Raw genomic sequence first — 23,837 nt, 5'->3', positions numbered from 1 at the left:
AGACACTTTGTTGTGTTAAAAGACTGTCGTATGCACAACTGGAGTGTGTGAGCAAAGCGCCCCACACTTGGAACCCCTGCGTTGGACACGGCTTTCCGCATGTTCCCAGCATTGTCTTTCAAAACAAGGTGACACTTGCTAACAGGTATGTCCCACACTCTCATCATTTCTTGCAATGCATCTGCAATGTTTACTGCTGTGTGTTTTCCATCGAAGCCTCACATCGAAGAACAGCATTTAAGTGGTTGAAATCATCATCGATCCATTGTGAGGTTACACCGATATAGGACTGTGTGGTGTACTCGCATGTCCATATGTCGCATGTAAATGCTAAAGCTCACGACTGAGCAACATGTTCCCGTATGCGGGACATGACGGCCTCATACATGTCAGGTATAATTTTGTCAGTGAAGAAACGTCTGGAGGGGATTTTGTACCTTGGCTCAAGCATTTGGAGCAGCTGACTAAACCTGGTGCCCTCCACAATGGAATAAGCTTGCTAGTCGTCAATAAAATAGTATAGGGTTCGGCTGAATCTGAACCCCTTCAAAAACAAGAATATTTGGCCAAATCCAAAACCGAATCTTGGATTTGGTGCATCCCTACTATAAAACAAGATGTGCAGGTGAGCTGTCTCATCAATCCTTCACACAATCACAGCTGTGCAGATAGAGGCACAACACCAGCTTGTCCTCGTATCAGAAACATCTCATTTCAATTTCACTCATTTCCTCACAAATAACTGTTATTACAGTCATGTGCAAACACTAGAAAGTGCTGCGATGACACATCAGTGACAAGCAGTGACAAGATTGGAGAGGTGGAAATACTTGTCAGTTAAAGAAAAACAGTAGATTTTCTTCAGACCATGGGAGTTTTAACCAATGTGATCCACAGCAAGTACTCTCATTTTAGAAAGATTAGGGTCATTTTGATGGCCTTTTCTGAGGGATTTTCTGTTGATTTACTTTACTTTACTGTACTGGGTTGAGGGGCCCTTTCCTCAAATCCTTTAAGGTTAATTAAGTCTAAGTGCAATTATGAAGGTTGCAGGGGTTACTGTCATCATCTCTTGAAACATGCAGATGATGATATCATGCACTGTGTTGTTTTGTTGACATGATACAGGTTGACTGTGCAAAGGCCAGGGGAGTAATTCCTCTGAATTCACTAGGTGGCAGGGACACTTCATTTGAAATAATATGCAATGAGAGTGGATATGGGTTCCATTAATCAGTGATGTATATTCCAAGTGAAACTTAAGATTCTATATCAAATTGAGGGACATCCCTAAATAAAACACTGTTGCTCTTACCCAGCAACAGATTAGAGATATTTCAGCACTGTTTTTCTACTTTATGTTCATCATGTCAGTTGCTGCCCAAATTTTATATACTGTAATTGAGTTTTTCTGCTTGCAACAAGTTACTAGTGTTTTTTTCTCTTTTCAAACAAATCACCATATTTTTAACTACTGCTACCCAGTGGTATATATGTTACTGAATCCCTTGTTTGCGTTCAGTTACAAATTTTGAACGTTGTATCCTTCCATATGCGTTGACCTCACTAGTGCCTCTTGTGGTGGGTGATTGTGTCACCACAAGTTTTGATAAACGAGAAGTATAAAACAGCTCTTGCTGTCCATAGCCAGTAGGTCCACGCAATCTAATGTTAAAGGCCTGTCTCAGAGTGGTTGATGTGGAGGGAGAGATGAGGCCCTGCTTGTGCCAGCCTATTTACAGTGCCCTCTCTCTGCTGAACGTGTCATAGAGACAAAACCTTTAACTGACACTTCAAACTGCCAACATGCCAGGCTGTTAGCATGCCTCGAAGACACTTCACATGCAGGGCCTGCTTTTCATCATCACCCTGTATGCCAACATAGGCATATTAGTTGGCCCTAAAACAAAACAAAACATTAGTCGGCCCTAAAACAAAAAGAGATATGCTGTTTAATAATCTGGGGAAATTCAATCCCTGGAATAAATCTGAGGTTACAAGTCTTGGTGTTATCTTAGATTCTGATCTACGCTTCAAGTCTCACATTAACAAGGTGATGAAAACATCTTTTTTTCCACCTTAGAAACATAACTAATGGACGACCATTTATAACTTAAAAAGATGCTGAAAAACTGATTAATGCTTTTATTTCAAGCTGACTCGATTACTATAATGCACTTTTTACTGGCCTCCCAAAAAAACCACTGGGAGACTTCAGCTCATTAAAACTCTGCAGCTCAGCTATTAACCAGAACCAAGAGGAGAGAGCACATTAGTCCAGTTTTAGCTGCTCTGCACTGGCTTCCTGTAACATTTAGAATTGATATATATGTTTGATTACTCCTTATATACAAAGCCCTTAATGGGCTAGGACCAAGCTACATTGCTAACTCCCTTGTTAACTATTTGCCTTCAGGAACGCTGCGGTCATCTGCTGGTTTATTGAAAGTTTTCAGCAAGAGCTGAAAAAAATCAGGGATGCAGCCTTTGTCAATTACGCCCCAAAGCTATGGAGCCAACTACCTATAGATATGAGGGAAGCCAGCTCGCTAAATATTTTTAAAAGAAAGCTAAAAACCTATCTCTTCACTTTAGCCTTTAACTAGCTATGAGGCCTGAAATTCTAGGTATGACTTCCCTGATACAGGCCTGAAATTCTTTTGCACTTTACTTTGCACTTATGCACTGCTGTACTTGTTTTCAAATGCTGCATTTTACTTGATTTATGCATTCTATGTATTATATTTTTTAAATTTATTTTTATTTTATTTTATCATGCATTCTATGTATTCTAATTTCACCTTTATTTTATCTTTTTGTCATTATTTTTATTTTCCATCTTTTTTTACATTAATTATGGCATTCTATCCCTGTTTCTATGTTTATTCCATGTGAAGCACTCAGGGCATGTAACTTCTTTATTGTAAAGCACTTTGAGCTGCATTTCTTGTATGAAAGGTGCTAGATAAGTAAAGTTTATTTTATTATTATTATTATTATTATTTACTCAATGGATAAAACTGAGAGGTTGCACACCCCAGTCACCTTATAGTGATTGCAACATATTGGCAGGCTGGTGCTGTTGCTGTTTTTGTTTTATTCTTCTTCTTCTCATTCCACCAAATTTTGTACCGCTTCTCCTCCCACAGTTTTCGAGATATCGACCCCAAACCAACTGTAACCCGTCTGGTCTGACCCCGATCGGGTTGCTTGTATACAGCTAAGCCGTACCCGCACCCGTTCTCTGGTTTTTGTCTTTTTTCATCCCTTTTCTCCCATAGACTCCCATTCATTTTCAAAATCACCCCCCTCACACTTCATGGCCTTCCCACTCGGTCACTTTTCACCCCATAGCCACCATACATCACATGTTGTCTCAGGACAAATCACCCAATGCTCATCCGAGACCGTCTTGACCCGCACTTGTCTTTTTGTCGTTTTTTTAATCAGTTTTTTTTTTACTCATTCATCTGTCCATCCTGCCATTGACTTCAATTCATTTTTCAAAGCCCTATCACACGGTCACACTTAGGCCATCAGCAAAGCTACCTCATATGCTGGCTCAGGTCATGCCATCCAACACTCACTGAAATCCATACTGACCCGCACTCGTCTTTTACTCGTTTATTCATCCCTCCATCCTTCCATTCACTTCAGTGCATTTCTCAAAGCCTTACCACTCAGTCACCATTTGACCAATAGCCACGGGACCTGATATGCTTCTTTGGGTCATGTGACCCTAGCAACCATATTGTTTACCCTAGCAACCGGCTAGCAACCACTTAGTAACACCCTAGCAACAACTTAGCAACACTTTGGCAACCACCCAGCAACGCCCTAGCAATGGCCAGCAACCATATTGTTTACCCTAGCAACCACTTAGCAACACCCTGGCAACCGCCAAGCAACACCTTAGCAATGCCCCAGCGACCATATTGTTTACCCTAGCAATCACTTAGCAACACCCTAGCAAACACCTAGCAACAGCCTAACAACCACTTAGCCACTTCCTAGCGATCGTCTCATATACGTTACCATGTTTTCGCTGCTGGATTGCAATTACACTCTGCATTTTCTTCAGGAAACGCACTTTTCTAGTTGTTATTGTTGCTTTTGGGTGGTGTTGTTTGGTGGTGGTGTCCTTGCTGTTATGTTTTGCTGAATTTGTTGTTGCTGCCTCTGTTTTTGTGGTTGTGTCTGGTGTTTTTATTTTACTATTTTGTGTATTTTTTGCCGGATTTTAGAGATTTTTTGGAGACTGCTGTTTCATTGTTTATGACATTAGAAATGCACTGTAATATCCTAGTCCTCTTTGCTTTGGTAAGATACATGCCAGTCTTGGTTCCAAGGGTCATTGCAGGCAACCATGAAGATGGTCTCTACTATAATGTAAAAATATGGATGATAAAGGTGTAGAGCAGACTCATTTCAGATTAGTTTTCTAATGTTTGTCATTCTATTGCAAGACATATACAAAAATACAGTATGAACAAATAGATCCTTTATAGTGGGTGTCCATCCCCCCCCCCTTTGCTCCAAAGTATAATTTAGCTTTTAGTCTGCTCTGTCCTGCTCTCTGTTTCTTTTATCATTTAATCCACAGTGACACGGAGGATCTTTATTTATCCCAGTTCTCCTCCAGGCTGGTCTCCCTGAACACAAACACTAATTACCAAAGTGCTAAGCAAATGTCACTTTTGGCAGCTCTCATTACAGCAGCATCTCCCTCTGTTATATTTGACCCCAGCTTTATTGATTCCTGTAGTAAGCTGAGTTTCAGCTCTGAGGAAGACGGATAAGGAGGCGGATATGGGCTGCATGCCTTGAATCAATTCCTTTGTGCAAAAATAGAGGCCAGCTCATTCTTCACTCAAACCCAGACGTAAATTGCCATCCAGTAAATACACCGTGACAGCAAGGAAGTTTATTTTGCAGGGGAGTGTGTATTTTTCAGCAGACTGTCAACATTATGTGTCCTAACTAGTAACAGTGAGCAAGGAAAACTGGTCATTTTGCTCAGGTTCTCACCTTTGTGCAATATCCACTCACTACGCCACCACAAAGCACACAACCCATTGACAAATCAAGACCCTCAAGATCTGGATCATTTGTTGTCGTTCCTTTCAGGAATATGACTCCTAACATTGACGTCTGCAAGCAGACCGTGTGTTTCATTTAGTTATATTTTCACTTGTTTTTACACATGCACCATAGAAAAATATGTTTATACTGAGAATATTCAAGTATAGAGTTCTGCAAGTGTGCATGCCATTTCTTCAGTCTCTGGCACAGCCCATGATGGTCATATCAAGACCAAATTGAACTGTCACTGAAAGACATTATTTTCCTTGAGGGAAGTGTTGATATTTTCATGCCTTTAGACTTTCAGTTGCACCATGGTTTTGGATTACTCTCTGCAGATATTAGCTACATTTCAAATATTCCTTTTCTGTTTTGTTTTTTTTTACAACTGTGATGTTAGCTTGTTTCAGCTTTTCAGTAAAGTGAGGCCATAGACTGGGCTGATGGGTGATTGTCTCCACTCTTCTTGGCTCAGAACGGAAATGTGTTTGCGTCCTTGAGGTAAAGCAGTCAGCGTCGGTTTGGTGGGCCATTTGGTGTTTGGTTGCAGGAGTGTCCCTGGAGAGGGCCCAGCACTAACACTGTCACACAGAGATCACCATAACATGACACAGCCGGCGCAGGGGGTTGAAAGAATGGGGGTAGAGTCATGGGTAGCCCAGGCATGACGCTCCTGAAACCCGACACCTGCAGTTGAGGGCTGGAACAGCACAAGTGTGGAACCTATTCTACCATAGGCCAGCTCAAGCTCATTTAGTCCACATGCTGTAAGACCAGCCACCTACTGCACCATGCCTGCTCCCTCTGACACAGAGACTTTTGCAAATGTTTCATTGCTGCGTGCAACAATTCCATGTTTTTTTTTTGTTTTTTTTTTCCAAACCCTAATGGCTGACAATGACAATTCAATAATGTGTGCACTGTCTGGATCCCAGGAGCAGAACAATATGTATGAAGTTCCTTACTTAGAACAGCTTTTCTGTTTGATTTTGAACATTTTGTAAGAATGTTTGGCTGTTTGTGTACATGCTGTGTTTGTATGGAACTGATGTATGAATTATTACGCATTTTAGGTACATTTGATAAATCCTGTCCTGCTTAACATTAACACTCTGTTATTAGAGCAGTGGAAGATGTGCGTGAGGCTGCCATGTCTTCTCTTGGAACGAGAGTGAAGGGGAAGGCGAGGGGGTTTCACATGATAGCATTCTTACACAGCGTGGTCCCCAGAGTCAGTCAAAAAGAAAACTTAATTAGCGTTTGTGATTCTGTAATGTTCCCAGCTCTTCCCAGGAGTAAGTGATTGAGAGAGAGAGAGAGAGAGAGAGAGAGAGAGAGAGATGAATGAGAGGTAGCACGCAAGAGAGTTAGAGAGTGAAGGGGAGCTGGAGAGAGATGGAGATCATCTGGACATGCCTTTGATGGCTGCCAGGGGCATGGCTGGTCTTGTCAAGGGGGGGGGGGGGGGGGGTGGATCAAGGTAGGGGAGGGTTCTCAACAGCCCAGGTGCACTCAGGAGATACCTGTGTTCCTCACACTACAAGCCCACCCGTGCACCAGGAGGCAAATACTGTTGGAAAATAGGTGTATTCTCCGATGCTCTCCGAGAGCTGAGGAGCAGAGACCTTGGCTGATCTACCCACCCCTATCCTCAGAGAAACTGCAGGTTCATGTTAGCAAATGAAACGGCAGGTTTTGAACCTGTGTTATACGGCTGTCTGCACTAGGAACAAGCACTTTTACTGTCTGAGCCACTTAGTCTATTTTTGCTTTTTAAAAGTAATAAGACTTTGTAGATATTTAGTAATTCGATTTTTTTTTCCCAAATAGTTTTTCTGATGGGAAGAAAATGCAATGCTAGTCACATTTGCGGGCAGTGTTTTTGTCCAGTGATAAATGATCCTGAATTATTATACTTTGGTGATGGGGCTGAAAATTGTATTGAGACTGGAGTTCAGATCAGGTTGCATTGCACAGAATTCTCCTCTATGTGACAGATTTACTATGTTGAACTTTTCAGAGGAATTGGGAAATACCAGGCTCTAGTCACCACACCCCATGGAGCGCAAACTTTAATCCCATTTGAGTAACCTTATCCAGTTAATCTCCTGCTTGCTCATTTTTGTCTCTTTAAAATAAATTGTAAATTAAACAACAAAACTTATTTTCTGTATTTTAAGGCCAGGTCTAAATATGTATTGTTCAGTTAAATTGAGGGTAAAAAATTTTTAAATGTATGCTGAAGAAGCCAGAAAGGTTTTATAAATGACTTTGAACTAAAATCATCAGCGTATGTATTTATGTTGACAGGCTAAAATATCACATTCAGTAATCATCTGTGATAACGATAATGTCATGACCTGATTTTTTTAAATGCTTACATGTTTATATTGTTATGTCTGCGCAAAAGTTAATTGCTTTTTCCCAAAGACATGTGACTCTGTTCATTGCTATTGCTAGGGTCACTGGGATCCCATCTTGCTGGCTTTTTCTTCTGTTGTGTCAGGAATGGGCACTGGCTCTCAGGGCTTCTGGGCTTGGCAGCTAATTCTCAACTCTGCAGTGTGCTGACACCTGGCAAACAGGGGCTATCCTTTGGAAATAAACCCAGACTCAATCAATGGGGGCAATCAATACCCACTTCCATTGTCTAGCTGTTGAGACAAATGCACAAGGGTTTGGGGTTAGGGTGTGCGTGGGGGGGGTTGTCATCACTGTCAGCATGTAACACACAGGATTTTCTGCGTTATCAAGATATTGCACCGTGTGTAGATGAGGCACTGATAATTCTCTTCCTACCACTGTACAGCAGAAATAGTTAAAGTTACTCCATAGCCACACCAGGAGGGATCAGCATGTTGCCTCCTGAGTAAATTTAAATCTCTAATGCTATAATGCTGCAATACTCTTATACTGTGCTGTCTCTGAAGGTACTTTTTTAGTAGCGGTGTTCAAAACGATTCTTTTAAGTGATTCAGTTTCTTTCGTTCAGTTCAGTAAAATGATTCAAATCTTTGACTCACTGATTTGTTCACTTCCATATCCGGTCGGGCGGCATACACAAATCTGTAAATAGTTTTATCGCATTTTAAAAATTACTCTACATTGTTCCAAACATCATGTCCATTATTAGCCTGCTCTGTGGCAAAACAGCATAGATGCATAGGCTTATGCATCACATTTCTGTTTTGTTTTGTAGCCTACTATGTTGATTTGTCAATATTTATTAAGAAGGACCTTATTCGCTTTAAAAGGAAATGTGATGTCAACATTAAATAAATCATAGCCTACGTAAAATTGCAGTTGTGATAAACAAGAACTGTGATACGTTGTGCGCACCTAAAATATGCTACTGTTAAAAATGTAAATATAAAATAATATTCCAGGTAGATGAACAAAATAATACTTAATAATATTTTAAATTCCTATAATAATGTCACCAAAGCGCTCTGATTCCTTTTGCATCGTCACAGTCAATGGTGGATGTAGTCCAAGCCTGCTATACTGAGAACTAGCGATTCTGGCAACAGGTAGTCACCAGATCTTCATAGTCAGTGACTCTTTTGAGGGGAACGGAACTGGTGTAATGGGAACTTGTCAGCATAGTCAGTGAATCTTTTGAGTCTGAAGGAACTGTTGTACTGAGAACTTGTCAACAGTTCATCAGGTCAGTAGGCGGAGTTTAGACTCTTCGTAGTCACCGGATCTTTTGAGTCCGAAGGAACTGTTGTACTGAGAACTTGTCAACAGTTCCTCAGGTCAGTAGGGGGAGTTTAGACTCTTCGTAGTCACCGGATCTTTGGCATTGTCCCACATTATCAGCTGTGCCGAGATGGCCAGTGGGAGGTGCTTCGAGTGTTTTAGCATTTCAGCCATTGGCTAGTTGTCGTCATGAACATACTGCTGATACAGTTTCGCATAGCTAATATCCACTGGAGAGAGAGTTATAGCTGCTATGCCAGCTAATCATTGTGCATGTTTGCAAAGAGGAAGGAACGAATCTTTTAGACTAGCAATTCGGTACACTCAGTACACCTCAAAGATTCATTCAAAAAGATTCATTTGTTCACAAACTGGACATCACTAATTTTTAGTTTTCCTCAGTACTGTTGTGCTATTGCTCTGAATATTTTCATTACATTACATTATTGGTATTTAGCAGACGCTCTTACCCAGAGCATGAGTTACAATGTTATCCATTTATACAGCTGGGTATTTGCAGAGGCAATTGGGGGTTAGTACCTTGCCCAAGGGTACAACAGCAGTGCCCCCGTGGGGGATCAAACCAGCAACCTTTTGGTCACAAGTCCTGCTCCTTAACCCCTATGCTACACTGCTGCCCCAAAGCAGAGGAATCACAAAGGCACCGGTGGGATTTTCATAACCTCTTCCTGCTTTCAGCACAGGGCAACATTAGCACTGTCGGGTCAGCAGACTGCCCACCACTTCCTGAGAGGTGGGGAGATGAAACTATGCATCCATGCTGTGGTCACCTCCCTGTGGAGCACAAGCGAGCTTGACCCCCTCCTTTATGTTATGGCATATTACAATATATTTGCTATCCATGCTATCTATATATAGGCTATTTATTGAGGCAGCTTGGGTTAAGCCTCTCACCCAAGGGTACACAAGCAGTACCCCACCTGCGGCCCTACCCAATTGTAACACACAAATCATTCCTTTTGTTCCACATTACTGTAGGGTATTATCATGCTTGGTGCTGAAATGTATTATTACATTGTCTCTGTATTAAGTAGGGTATTGTATATTATGGCACTGTGTGTGACCGATTGACATACATTCCAGTGGTGACCTGTCATTTTCTGTAGGTGCCATTGTTAAAATGTTTGTATTGTATGCATTATTAAACCTTTGTTGGTGAAGCTTTGGATATCAGCGTCTGCCAAGGAAATAAATGCAGAATGATGTGAAGCAGAAGGATTCTTATTGTGAGTCTGTGAGTCACTCTCTGCTCAGAGTGTGGACATCTCCTGCCTCAGCATCTAACTTCACAATTTTCATATATATTTACCTTTTTCATCTGATCAGAGAAAACAAGACAGCTGTGAGAAATTAGCCTGCCTGTTTTTTTTTTCCAAATCAACCAAATGTTTTTATTTTTAAAACAGACAGACATGGATAATGAGAAAAGCAAAAGATGTTTTACCCAGTGTAATAGACACTTGATACGTGATAGAATGTCTGAGTGTGACTGAGTCAGACTGATCCTTGAGTGAACTGTATGTTCTGGAAGCATCTTTTGTTTTGTGGTTGGCAGGGTGGAGGGGGGAGGCTTGAGCCTTGAGCATTGTCATTGTGTTTTGTCTCAGTATTGTCTAGTCCTGACTGACAGACCAAATCCATTTCTCGTCTCGGCTGTTTACAGAGCATATAGCTGACTGTCTCTCCAAGCAGTGAAAAATGGCCGCCTTCCATACCGGTGTCCCAGAATTCTTTGGCTGAGCAGAAACTCAGCTCCTTCCAGACTCAAAGTAGGCCAGCGACCCTGGGAACAGTCATCAATTCATGCCAGGTCATAAAAGGGAGAGAGAAAAACTGACATTATCATATAGCTGAAGAAAGGGTGGTATTTCCCTTTGTTCCAGAATGCTCTGAGATGAGATTCCTCCTGCCAGTGAAGTTGGGCTGCAGGATGTGACTGTTTGCTGTCTGGGAGGGTGTCTGACTCCGGTGATAGGAGTGAGTGCAGATTTGTCACTGTTTAGAAGGGTATGAAACTACTCATGCTGAATGACAAATACTAGTTAGACACCGCTGGTGACGTTGCGAATTGAGGGGTAAGTCTTGTGCGTGCGTGTGTGTGTGTGTGTGTGTGTGTGTGTGTGTGTGTGTGTGTGTATGTATAAGTGTGCATGTGTAACAGTGTGAATGTTGTTACTGCAGAGTGGGACTACCAGTCATTAGCTTGTTGTTCCAAAATTGACTCTGTGTGGCTCCTGCTGTAACCAGATGCGTGAATTTGAGTTGTCACAATTTGCACGTGTGCCAGGCTGTGAAATGTGTTTTTTATTGATTGGCCTGTTTCTAAGGAGGCATCCAACATTTGCATCCCCTGTACACCGCAGATTCGGCAGGAGAGCTCATTTCCACAGTGCCCTAAGCCGAGGTTGTGTTTGGGGGATTGTCTGTTAAGATGAGATGAGTGACATTCTGAACAAAAGACACTGAGCCTAACAGGGAGGATGAAAGACTGACTAACATGAAGGGTCTGAGAACCCTCCCAGTTCACTCAAACAGCACATGTATGGAGTCTTCCTCCACACAGGATCTGACCCCCATGGCCCCGCATCGGCCACCGCACCCCACACCATTGTTCGCAGTGACACGCACGAGATGTTCCTCTGCCCCAGCCGTAAACACAGCCACACCTTTGCATCCAGGAGGGAGGGAGCAGGCTTCCTGCATTGTCACGCTGGCAAGTGACACGCTGACGCAAGTACCTCATGAGGAAAACCTCTGACCTCAGACCCCTGACCCGTTCATCCATGCCATTGTATCAGGTTCATGGCACTTTTTAAAAGACATTGAAATTTTTATGCTGTAGGGTCAAATCGCACTTCTTCTCTGATGACTGTGTAATATAACTGAGTCCTGCCTTATGTTTTCAGAGACTGGCTGCAGTGAACCCTGATTATTTGCTTCTACATTGAGCCATTTCATTATGGCATAGCAATGGAACATTATGGAGAAAGCTACTTAATCAAATTATACAGGCTGAGTAAGAGCACTCTTAGATTTTTAAGTGAATTAAATAGGATACGTTAGGCATTAGCTGTGTTTCTGATTTTAAGACTTACAGCGATCCACTTACATGGTGAATAAAAGTCTTGTAAGCGTAAATAATGTTGGTGTTTTTTTTGTCAAACTTACTTCCTTTGAGTAAATCTCTCACCTACCACATGTGCCCCTTTACCAGCGCCCTCCATGACTGCATTAAGTACAGTATATGAGCGAGGTCAATGCCACATCATGGGGATGATGGCTCAAGAAGGTTTGACAGGTGACCTGGGCCTCTGAACTCAGCCATTGTGTGCCAGGAAGAGGGGAGGAAAAATTGGCTTTTCTATAAAGGCTTTTCAGATCTGTGGTGGCATGTAGGCTGAAAAGACTGCATGCCCTGTCTTTGAGGGGGACATCAACAGGGAAACATATAGGATTCTTCCTACAACAACTACAACTGCTAACCACAACCACTAAAGTTGTGCACCAAGGTCAACATTATTATGGGATGGGGCTCAGTATGAGTCAAGCAGGTTTTCTGAAGGCATTCATTTATCTGTAAATTGTTTGCAAAAGAAATAGAGAGAAGGCAGATGGATACAGGGGATTAATATTTGCAGTAGTCTGGGAATGTAATTTTAGGCAGTATCACCGATAACAGGATTATTATATATTCCATGTTATGCAAGCTTTATGTCATAATAATCTTTCTCCTTGTAGTATGGTCTCCGTGCATTGTTCTGTGCAAAAGAAAAACATTCATGGCTGAAATGAAACAAATGCTGTAGATCAAAAAAGCCTTTCTCATAATCCATCATAATATTAAAAATGCAATTAAGTAAAATGTGCCATTTTAATAGGAATCCTCAGCAGCATGTGATTGATTATTCATAATTGTGTAAGATGACTTTTTTCAGCAGTTGTACTATATGTAATTAGTTTCTGAACTGTGAACGTGTACCCCAAGTGAATTGAAAACAAAAAGTTTGTTTCAAAAAGTTGTAGAAAGGGGAAAAATAAGACTCATTTCATTGCCCAGCAGCAAATGCCTATGATGCCAGAGCCAATGAATCAATAAGATATCTGGTGTTGAGTTCACGTTAATATATGTCAATTACAGAGAAATTGCAGAGGGTGGTTATGTGTTATTTAACAGCCACAATTTTCAGCCCATTTAGTTTCAAATCCACTTCTATAAAAAGGGTCACATTTGAAGTAATGACTGCTGAATAAGGTTGAGTGGAATAATTGGCTAAATTAAATAATTGTACTGATGCATGATAGTTATCTGGAGGTAGTGATCATTGTATGTATGTGACTTGAGTATTACAACTTGCACTGTTGCACTTTAGTTTGTATTCTACAGGTAACTGTTGTGGCTTTTCACATGAATATTGCTTGAATGAATGCATTTCATACTCTGTGTTTAACACAGAGCATTTAAAAGCAGAGAGTATTTGTTCTCCTTGTTGAGTGCCATGCTGATTTCCGTAATGAGGTTCTCCCCACTCTTAGGGCCTTGCAGGCTTCTTCCTCAGGCCATTAATCTTGCCTTTGTCCAGTTATGAGACCAACTGATTACAACCAGCAGCACTGAGCTGTGCAGCCCTCCCAAAATAGTCCCAAGAATAGCTGGCTGCTGTTCTGCATTTCTGACCTCCTGGCCCTGGGCTGAGGATTAATGCATCAGTGGAACACACTGTCCCCCTTCAGAGATGGCTTTGAGACAGACAGGCTGAGAATACTGCTCAGCAGAGACACCTAGCGGCAGCTCATTGCCAGTGCACTGTTCTTCATATGGCTTAGCAAAGCTGATCATTTGTTTACCCTTTCATACATGACTTATTTTATGCATGTGTTACGTTACATGGTTCGTTAAGGTTTCATTTGCGTTATTAAGCTTCTCATAGTTTTCACTTTCGCATTTGCTATACTTTGTAACGTTAAATCACTGTTTCCTCAAAGCTAACATTAGCTAGAATTTTTCCAATCTAGTGTTCTAATCACACCGGTTTGACCATACGTGCAAAAGGGCTGATCACACCAATGTGACTGTATGCACAAAAGGATTAAGAGATGCACACTTTTTTGGATTTGCAGGTGTTGTATAACTTTCTGATGGATCATGAGCAAACACATTAGTGATGGATGGATCATGAACACATTAGTGCTTGATTGATTAGTGCTTGATCTTAGGATCTTTAGGGCAGATATTACTCTATTACATCTAATGTTCTGTTGCTCTTTTATTAGTTCATACAGTGAATTTGTCAAATATCTTCATTTTTTAAATAAGCAAAGTAGGTGATGTTGTTATATAAATATGGATACATTCCAATCACACTGGATGTTTCAACTTGACTTTTTAAATGCATCGAGTATTTTCTGTAGCTTAAAACAGTAAACATACCTCCTGATATGATTTCTAACTGGCCTTGTTCTTAACTTTCAGATTTTGTTGGCACAAGTGTTGAAGAGGAGTCCAGTGTAGGCAACAGTGTTACAGTAGACCAACTGTGGAGCCCATGGAGGGGATCCCAGTACACTGAACCACAGTGTGGGCCAACCAGAACTGGAACCATGTCTGCCTGCAATACTTTCACAGAGCACGTGTGGAAACCAGGCGAGTGCAAGAACTGCTTCAAACCCAAGAGTCTGCACTGCCTGGCCGAGGGCAGCCCGAAGAAGGGCACCCCTGAACGACCGGCACCACAGCAGCACCCCCCCATCACTGGAGGGCGGCCAAACGCCAACCTCAACAGCGGCTACCCACGGGGTGGCGTGGCAGCACGTTCTGGAAACTTCCGTCCACCTGTTGCTAAGAAGCCCACCATTGCTGTCAAGCCCACCATGATGCTACCCTGCTCCCCTAGTGGGCTAGACGCCGAGGGCAACCGCACACCAGCTGACGCAGCTGAGACGGGAAAGCCATCAGCCTTCACAGTCTGGAACCGCAACGGGGTGAACCGCAAGAGGCCTGGCGGGGTGAACAACAATGAGGGAGAGGGTGATGGAGGTGAGATTGAGGGCTATGGACCACACGCCTGCCGGCCACCTGGTGGCAACAACAACAACAATGGCTTGGCGGATGTGCTGAAGGAGATCGCAGGCCTGGCCTCCAGCCCTGGGGGTCCCAGCTCTGGAGGCTCCAGCTCCAAAGATCTCTTCCTGGGTCGCATCAGTAGCTCATACAAGCGTTCCCTGGAGCGGGGCCTCCCAGCCACCAGCTGCCTGGCCATAGGGAGCCGTGGTGACGGGGCAGTAAGCAAGCGAGTCTCCCTGAGCGACAGCACTGAGGTGATCAGCACCGAGGGAGGGCGCTTCTGCTACCCAGAGTTCTCCAGTGACGGCGAGGAGGATGAGGGTGAGAGTGAGGCCGATGGTGATGGAGAGCATGAGAGCTGGGATGAGAGTGACGAGGAGCTGCTGGCCATGGAAATCCGCATGCGGGGCCAGCCACGCTTCGCCAACTTCCGTGCTTCCACCCTCTCCCCCGTGCCCTTCGCTGCAGGGAAGAAGTGGAATACCGTGCCCCTGAGGAACCGCTCGCTGCAGAGGATCTGCGCCGTGGACTATGATGACAGCTATGACGAGATCCTGAATGGATACCCTCTGACAGACTCCAATGGCGGTAGCATCCTTGTCCCCTTCAGCCAGAATGATCTGCAAGGAAGTGGCTTCTTCTCTAGCTCCGAGCCCACCACCTCCCCGGAGTCCTCTTCCTCCCTTCCTGAAGACACGCGCACCACCTCCAGCAGTGGCAGCAGTGTCCCCTGTGGGCTGTCCAATGGCCTACACTCACCTGGGGTATCCAAAGAGCCACCAAACGAGGCCGCCAGTGAGAGGGAGCTGCCTGGCCGGGCTCTGCGTTCTCCCAAGGCCTCGGAGACCCACAAAGCTGTCCTGGCAATCCGACTGGAAGACCAGGAGGGCCAGAAGGAGGGGGCACCCCTGCCACTGGCCCTCCCTGGACAGCCAGTGACTATCAGCTTCAGCCCCACAGAGGAGCAGGCCAGACCCTACCGTGTAGTGAACCTGGAGAAGCCCCCTGTCTGCAAGCCGTACACAGTCGTGGATGTGTCTGCGTCCATGGCCAGCACAGAGGAGCACCATCCAGGCAGCCTCTCCAAGCCCAAGGGTTCATCTGTTTCCTCCACCCCTGCGTCCACCCCCAGCTCCCCCTTGGGGCAGCCCATGTCCCCAGTATCCCCTGTTTCACCATCACCCACAACACCCTCAGCAATGCTGAATGCCTCCCGGAAGAAGTCCAGCAGTATCCGCTACCAGGAGGTGTGGACCTCCAGCACCAGCCCCAGGCAGAAGGTCCCAAAGGTGGAGTTGTCAGGTGGGGGTGCCTCGGGCCCAACTGTCCCACCCAGACATTGCAGCAACAAGTCGGCACCCACATCCCCCACAGCAGGGCTTTCCTCCTCCTCCCGCACAGTGCCCGTCAAGTCGCCCAACCTGTCAGAGATTAAGTTCAACAGCTACAACAACGCTGGCATGCCTCCATTCCCCATCATAATTCGTGACGAGCCCACCTACGCTCGTGGTACTAAGAATGCCGTTAAGGTGCCCATCGTGATCAACCCTAGCGCCTATGACAACCTTGCAGTCTACAAGAGCTTCCTGGGCCTCAGCGGTGAACTGCCCCAGTCCAAAGCAGGAGGGGGAGGGAGTGGGAGGGTGGCCAGCCACACATATGAGGAGATCGGGTCCTCAGAGAGCCTCAAGTCCCCTTCCGCTGGGGAGGCTGCCAATGGGAGCACCATGCCAGAGAATGGAGCTGCTGAAGACAGGAAGATGGGTCCAGTGGCACAGAAAGTCCAGGAACTCAATACCAGAACCACTATAGACTCCAACATTGTGATGAATGCCACGGCTACATCACTGACAGCCCTCCCTGTGCACAGTGGTAGCCTGGCCAAAAGCAGTGGCACACCCAGCAGAGACGGCAGCTGCGAGCGGCAGACAGTGGTAAGCACTGGCACAGGTCACCGGGAGAAGGCCAGCACTGTGCTGTCACAGATTGTGGCCTCAATTCAGCCCCCTCAGTCACCACCCGAGTCGCCCGCCGTGCAGAGCAAGACCTGCAGTGCCGAGGAGCTCTATGCCCTGCCACCGGATGCCCTAACTGAAACACTCAGCCGGCCCAAGTCACTCTTCTCCACAGGTGATGGGTGCCTGTCTAAGCCCCGGAAAGACACACCCTCCAAGCAGTTTCCCAAATCCCAGAGTGCCTTGGCAGCAGCTCCGCCCTCCAGCCCCAAGTCAGAGCCCAACGCCCCCTTCCCACCCCCCCGGTCCACCTCCTCCCCCTACCACGCCAGCAATCTCCTCCAGAAGCACTTTGGGAATTGGGCTAAGCCAGGAGCAGGAGGCCCCCGACCTGCCGATCCCGAAACCAGCCCGGGGAGCAGCGGAGGGGAGGGCCGGCGAGCAACAGCAGCAGAAAGCGCTAAGCCCAAGCGCTGGATCTCCTTTAAGAGCTTCTTCCGCCGGCGGAAGGATGAAGAGGAGCAGCGGGAGAAGGTGGAGCGAGAGAGGGAGAAGGGGAAGTTGGTGGGCTTGGACGGGACGGTCATCCACATGCTGCCCCCACCGCCCATCCAGAGGCACCACTGGTTTTCTGAGGCCAAAACGGATGACCCCAACCAGAAGCCCACCATCATCTTCACCTACAAGCCGGAGGGCAGCAGTACCACGGAAGAGGGGGAGGGCGTTGAGGAGACCATACAGACCACACAACTGCTCCATGGAGAGGAGGGCCAAGAGACCACACAGCTATCCCCAGAGCCACAGGCACAGTCTGGAGAGACACAGGGCGTGGGGATCATGAATCTGACCAACAAGGACATCAAGTAAGTGTGATTAATCTGAATCCATATCAGGGATCACTTTCATGAATCATTTGAATAAGGAATTATTGATTTCTCCACATCAGTAATGGTGTTGCACTGATGTTTGGTTTTGCCCTTTTCTGGTTTTTCCTTTTTTATCAGACTCTTGGTTCCTCTCCAATGTAATTCCAAGCAGTGTCATTCACATCGTATTGTATGATTGGTTATTTGAGTGTAGCATCATCTGTAGCATCATTGCACGATTAACTGTGAGACATTGGCAGATTTTCCATCCATCATACACAGTTAATTAAGCAACAGACTGAGCCGCTGCTCACCGGACATAGAAAACCATTGACCAGGCATTATTTATTGTATGTAGATGTGTTTAATCAAGGTATCCCAAGAGAGCAAACTGTTAATTACCTGAAGTATAATTTGCAGTTTGGTGGACTATTCATGTACTCACTGCCATTGTAAGCCTTCATTTAGTAATGTTTAATCAAAAGGTCCATGATGGAACTATTTTGTGCTAAATTAAGGGGGACAATGCTGCATTACCCTGAAAATCTAATTTCATCCTTGACAATCCACATCAGCAAAGATTGCTGAGTTTTTCTGGCTTGATTCAGGTCACAGAACACACTGGTTGTCAATAAAACAGTTAAACAGTAATAAACAGCAGTTGTACAGAAAAGAGACTCTAATTGCGGGTAATATTCTTTTTGATGGCTTGAGGGCTTGTTTTCGATATTTTCTTTGAAATGACTAAGATGCAGTTGCCATTATTTTCAGCGGTGGTTTCTCCACACTGTCTGCTGTTACACTACGCCTTTCTGTTGTATCACTGGCCAGTTTCCACTCTAGTCTTCACCAGTAACCACAGACCAATTGGCAGATTTGTCCAGAAATGTCTGGCATCAGGCAGTCCTGATATGGACAACTGCAGTCTGTTACAGGCCAACTTTGCTCAGGAGCAGTGTCATTGGACTGCAGATATTACCTGACATCAGGGACCAAGTGCCAACATGCTAAGTGGTAACATGACCTTGGGACAGGGGCCACTGTGGCACACCTGGAGATGATGGGATAAGATAAGACTTTATTGATCCCGAAGGAAATTATTTTGCCAGAGAAATATTCAAGCAACAGGTAGGGTATTGCACAACCATTAGGTGTTTATATAAGTATTGCACAACCATTAAGTGTTTTACTCAGATATTGTCCAGTATATGTTTCTATCGAGGTATGCATATTGCACGAGGTAGGTGTTGATCTACATGTACATATTGCACAAGGAGATGTTGATATGAACATATACATATTGAACATATTGGCAAACGGTTAGGGAATGGTTATGGTAGCATGTACTGTCCACTTTTCAATGGTTCAGCTGTTCTCTCTGCTGAAGGAGGAGGAGTTGTATAGTTTGTTGGCCACAAAGAAATGACTTCCTGTGGCATTCCGTAGTGTATCTCGGTGGTCTCAGCCTGAGGCTGAAGGTGCTCTGATACGAGTGCAGCGTGGCATACAGGGGGTGAGAGGCATTGTCCATGATTCTGCATAGTTTCTGCAGCATCCTCCTCTCCGCCACCTCTCCCAGAGACTCCAGTTCCACTCCCAAGACAGATGCAGCTTTCCTGATGAGCTTGTTGAATCTACTGGCGTCAGCTGCCTTCACCCAGCACACTACAGCATAAAAGATCACACTGGCCACCACCGAGTGGTAAAACATCTGCAGCATGGTTCTGCACACATTGAAGGATCTGAGCCTCCTGAGAAAATACAAGTGGCTCTGACCCCTCCTGTACAGAGTATAAATAATGGGAGTGATGGGAAGTGAAGCATAAGTGTCCTTTCTGCTGTCCCCTGTCCCTGGGATGGAGCAAGTGTTTGATGTGGGCCTCACCTGGGGAAACCATGCATGATTTGTTCACAAGAGTAACCCTCATTCCAAACCAGCAGCTGTTGGTTCCCACCAGCACACACTAACAATAACAGCTGACACACAGGGCATCCAGAAAGCCCTGCCTTCCTCCATGTCTGTTCATCATGTTTGCCAATCAGCTCAGTCTGTCTTTGTCCTTGCATTGGTTTGTATATTTGTACATTGTACATACATATTTGGGCCCCATTTATTCATGCCATATTTCAACTGGTTAGGAAAAAAGTCACAAGCTAGGACTGCAGGGTTGCCTTTAAGTAGCATGTTCAATGTTCATGGGTTAAGTGCAAGTCAGTGAATGTGTACATGGATTGACCTGACCTGCCTTTTGATCTTGTAATGCAGAAACCTGCTCATTACTCCAATGCTTAATCACTGTAGAGAAGCCAGACTCTTCCAGTTAAACTCAAATTATAGAGGCTTAATTCAGCATGCATGTAGTTACAGAATAGCATGGTATCATTGAGGCAATTTTTATTCTTCTCCTTAACTATGTATCTCTATTAAAAGTCAGGAGATTAACCTGATTTTCACTTAAAGGTTTAAAATATTTTATTTATGTCAATTATATTTCCCCAAGGCTTACAAAATGTGTTTCCGTTTCATAATGCTTTAGGAATTTATGAGAGGTGTAATATATATGCTTGTCATATATGTGTCTAATGCAGACTAAATGCAGGGGCTAAATTTTGTTGTAGAGACAGAATCACACTCAGAATGTGTCACATCGACCTTTGCACAAGGCCCCTTCCCTTTTTCCAAGGGTACTGCCAGCTACCGTGTGAATCTGTGGTGACCATTGACCCCTGCCTTACCCTAGATGTCCATTATCCTTGCTGTCACAGTGTTTCCTACCACAGCCCCTTAGAGTATGTACAGAGACACAATGGGCAGGGACGTACAGGGAAGAACACATTCAGGTGACTCAGCTTTGGGTCTTTGATTCACCTGTGTCACTGCTGTGTAACTGCTGTACACAACAAGTGATGACTCCCTCACAATATAAGATGAGGTCACATTTCTGTTCTAGTCATAATAAACGCTTATGCTAATGTCTTATGTAGTCTATGTACTGTCATTTCTATCATTGTTTTAATGTGAACTTTGCATACTTACAATTAAAAAGTTTACCATATAACAGTATGCTTCGACTCGTAAGCAGCAGCATCCAATCTCGTGCCTATTCCATATAGGTTTGCTAAGTATATAGTATGGTGTTCGCACAACGTCCAAATGACATAACGTCCTATTTCACAGAACGTATCGTGGACGTTAAGCGACGCATGGCTGTATACCAAAATCTTTTTATATGAGGAACACATGGGTATAGTTCCTTAAAAACAAAACCAACGTGTATCATTGCCTATATAAATGACACGAAGCAGCAATGCGTTTGCATTAGTTAGCTCAGGGAAAGCTGGTTTGTAAGGTAGCTACAGTGACTGACAAAACATAGCTGACTGCCAGTAGCAACTTTGCTATTGTGAACGTTTTCTTGCTAGCCTAATATGAACAACTAGCTAAAGAACATGAACAACTACGTTTCTCTATAATTGCGCTAAATTACATTGCATTCGTTAACAAGTGTTGCGGTTCAGTTTAGCTAGCTAGCTAGTTAGGTAGCTAGGTAGTGGTTGAGCACTGTATTAAAGTTAAAACTAAAAAGCTGTGACTGCAGTGCACATAGGCTATATATGAATATGTATACCAGGCATTTCCACAATTTCGGACATCCTTCTCCATGCATGTTTTTTATTTAGGCTATATCTCTGTATGTATCAAGAGACAAATTGTAGAGTATGAGGAAACCCGACACTGCCACGATAAGCGTCTCCTCCATGTTTTACTGGAACCAAAATGTTGCATCATTTGTTTCAGCAACGCGTGTCACGCTGCCTTCGCCGTGTCGCATCGCTCAGTATTTGCATAAACCAGACCTCGAGTCTAGTCCATTTTAGCCCCACCTAGTTGGCTTTGCAGTGGCCGCTTGTCTCTTGTCGCTGTAAATCGTCAACTCTCATTGGAAATGAATTGCAGCCGGTCGCTGTGTCGTCCGTGTGACCGTAAGGTTAGCCATGGTGAACACTGAGAGGTAGTATCATAGTAAAAAAAAAACTGATGTAACAGGTTTTTCTCTATGCGTTTGCAGGTCATTAAAAGTTAAATGAGAGAGCGACATCCAATGGGGGGGGGGACTAGTAATTGCCTTTAATCCGACAGTTAGGCTATGTCAGAGCCCATCTATCTAATTCTTTGGCTATGTTTAGACATTTCGGAAATGAACCTAGAAAACGGGAAAAAAAAATGCATATTAGCCTAAAAGATGGATCCATAAATTTTACAGATCAATATCAAATCAGACGAATTTCAAAAAACGATTAATCGAAAGAAAAAAAAACGATATTTTTGCACACCCCTATTCCTCCAAATCATCTCGGTGCTAGTTTAGCTTGTGGACCATAGTGCGAAAAGAAGCAGCAGCTGACATCACGTGTCTCGGAGGAGGGCACATGCTTGCCCACGCTCTCCTGGATTGACAGTGGGAGGTGTGCAATGGGACCGAACATCAATGATGACAAAATGGACATTCCAGAATTTGGGGAATTGGCCATTCCAAATTGGGGAGAAAAATGGAGGGGGAAAGTACGCTGCAGAAATCGCAGTGTTTTGTTTACAACACATCGAAGATAGCGGACAAGGCTACCGGCTCATGCATAATAATGACTGTTTTTATGTTGATATCAATGCTACATGTATTTGGACGTATCCACAATATCAACGAAAGAGTGGAAAGTAATATACAGGCAAGCAGGCGTCTTCATGTATATGACCCTTTTCACCCTTGGATGTTTTTATTCTTCCGGTTTCGCGCCAGTTGCATGATAGAAATGTCATCAACACGCACACCCGCTTGCTGTGAATTCTCCGGACAACGACCTGCTCTGTTCACACGGATTCAATCAGACGTTACACGGACTTTGCACTAGGGAGCTGGCGGGGTAAAGTCCGTTTAATGTCTGACATTTGCGTTCTCACATACAGCTCCTCCGGGTAATGTCTAGATAAGTTCAGGGTTGCAGTAAGGGGTTTGCAAAAATATCGTTTTTTCGATTAATCTTTTTTTTTTTCCGTCTGATTCGATATCGATCTGTAAAATTTATGGATCGTATTAAAGGCAGTTACTAGTCCCCCCTCATTAGATGTCGCTCTCTCGTTTAACTTTTAACGACCTGCGAACGTGTAGCAGAGCTGAAGTGATTAGCTCGTGTGAGTCCTGCGTAAAGCCTTAGGTAGCGGGTAGCAGGTAGCCGAGCGGTTGCAGCAGCTACGTCTCTCCCCGAGACCTGGCTAAGTAGCGTTGTTGCCGACAGGCTAAGGGCAATTTTGACGAAGAAGTCGTGTGATTGGATAACAAAAACGTGATGCAGAGTCCATTGTTTACTTTAGCCCCGTGTTTAGTCGATTTTCAGGGGATAACCCCACAAACTCGGGGCTAACCCTGCTCCGGAGCAGGGCCAGCAAGCCCTAGGCTAAAGTCGGGGTTAGCCCACTTTCAAATGTGCCAGGATTGTGCCAGTGTGAAAGTTTTCTTAGCCTGGGGCTAACAGCTCCCTTAGCCTGGGGTTAAGAATGGTTTTAGCCCTGGGCTAAGTGCAGTGTGAAAAGCCTAGAAGCGACCGGCTGCCAGTCATTTTCAATGAGAGTTGGCGATTTACAGCGACAAGACACAAGCGGCCTTTGGCTTTGCAACTAGGTGGGGCTAAAATAGACCAGACTCGAGGTCTGGTTTATGCAAATACTGAGCGATGCGACACGGCGAAGGCAGCGTGACACGCGTTGCTGAAACAAATGATGCAACATTTTGGTTCCAGTAAAACATGGAGGAGACGCTTATCGTGGCAGTGTCGGGTTTCCCCATACTCTACAATTTGTCCCTTGATACGTACAGAGATATAAATAAAATATAAAATGATGCGTGGTGAAGGGTGTCCAAAATCGTGGAGATGCCTGGTATACATTATCATATATATCTGCACTGCAGTCACAGCTTTTTAGCTTTAATACAGTGCACAACCACCTAGCTAAACTGAACAACAACACTCATGCTTACGAATGCAATGTAATTTAGCGCAACTTAAGAGAAACGTAGTTGTTCATGTTCATTTGCTAGGTAGCTAGCTAGCTAGTTGTTCATATTAGGCTAGCAAGAAAACGTTGTTCACACTTGC

The 23,837-nt window shown here is 44.4% G+C and overlaps 1 protein-coding gene across 2 annotated transcripts in view; it reads left to right on the top strand.

Moving 5' to 3' along the window:
- peak1 (pseudopodium-enriched atypical kinase 1) overlaps positions 1-23,837 on the top strand; it is a 136,540-nt gene that overhangs the window by 93,345 nt on the left and 19,358 nt on the right. For both annotated transcript variants that reach the window (XM_036535302.1, XM_036535303.1), the window contains one exon: positions 14,276-17,684. In XM_036535302.1, the coding sequence (XP_036391195.1) occupies positions 14,404-17,684 (3,281 nt within the window). In that variant the 5' untranslated portion in view covers positions 14,276-14,403. The remainder of the gene's footprint in view (positions 1-14,275; positions 17,685-23,837) is intronic.

Source organism: Megalops cyprinoides, chromosome 8 (genome assembly GCF_013368585.1).
Source record: "Megalops cyprinoides isolate fMegCyp1 chromosome 8, fMegCyp1.pri, whole genome shotgun sequence".
NCBI classification, from domain to species: Eukaryota; Metazoa; Chordata; class Actinopteri; order Elopiformes; family Megalopidae; genus Megalops; species Megalops cyprinoides.
This window is presented reverse-complemented; position numbering and strand designations above follow the sequence as displayed.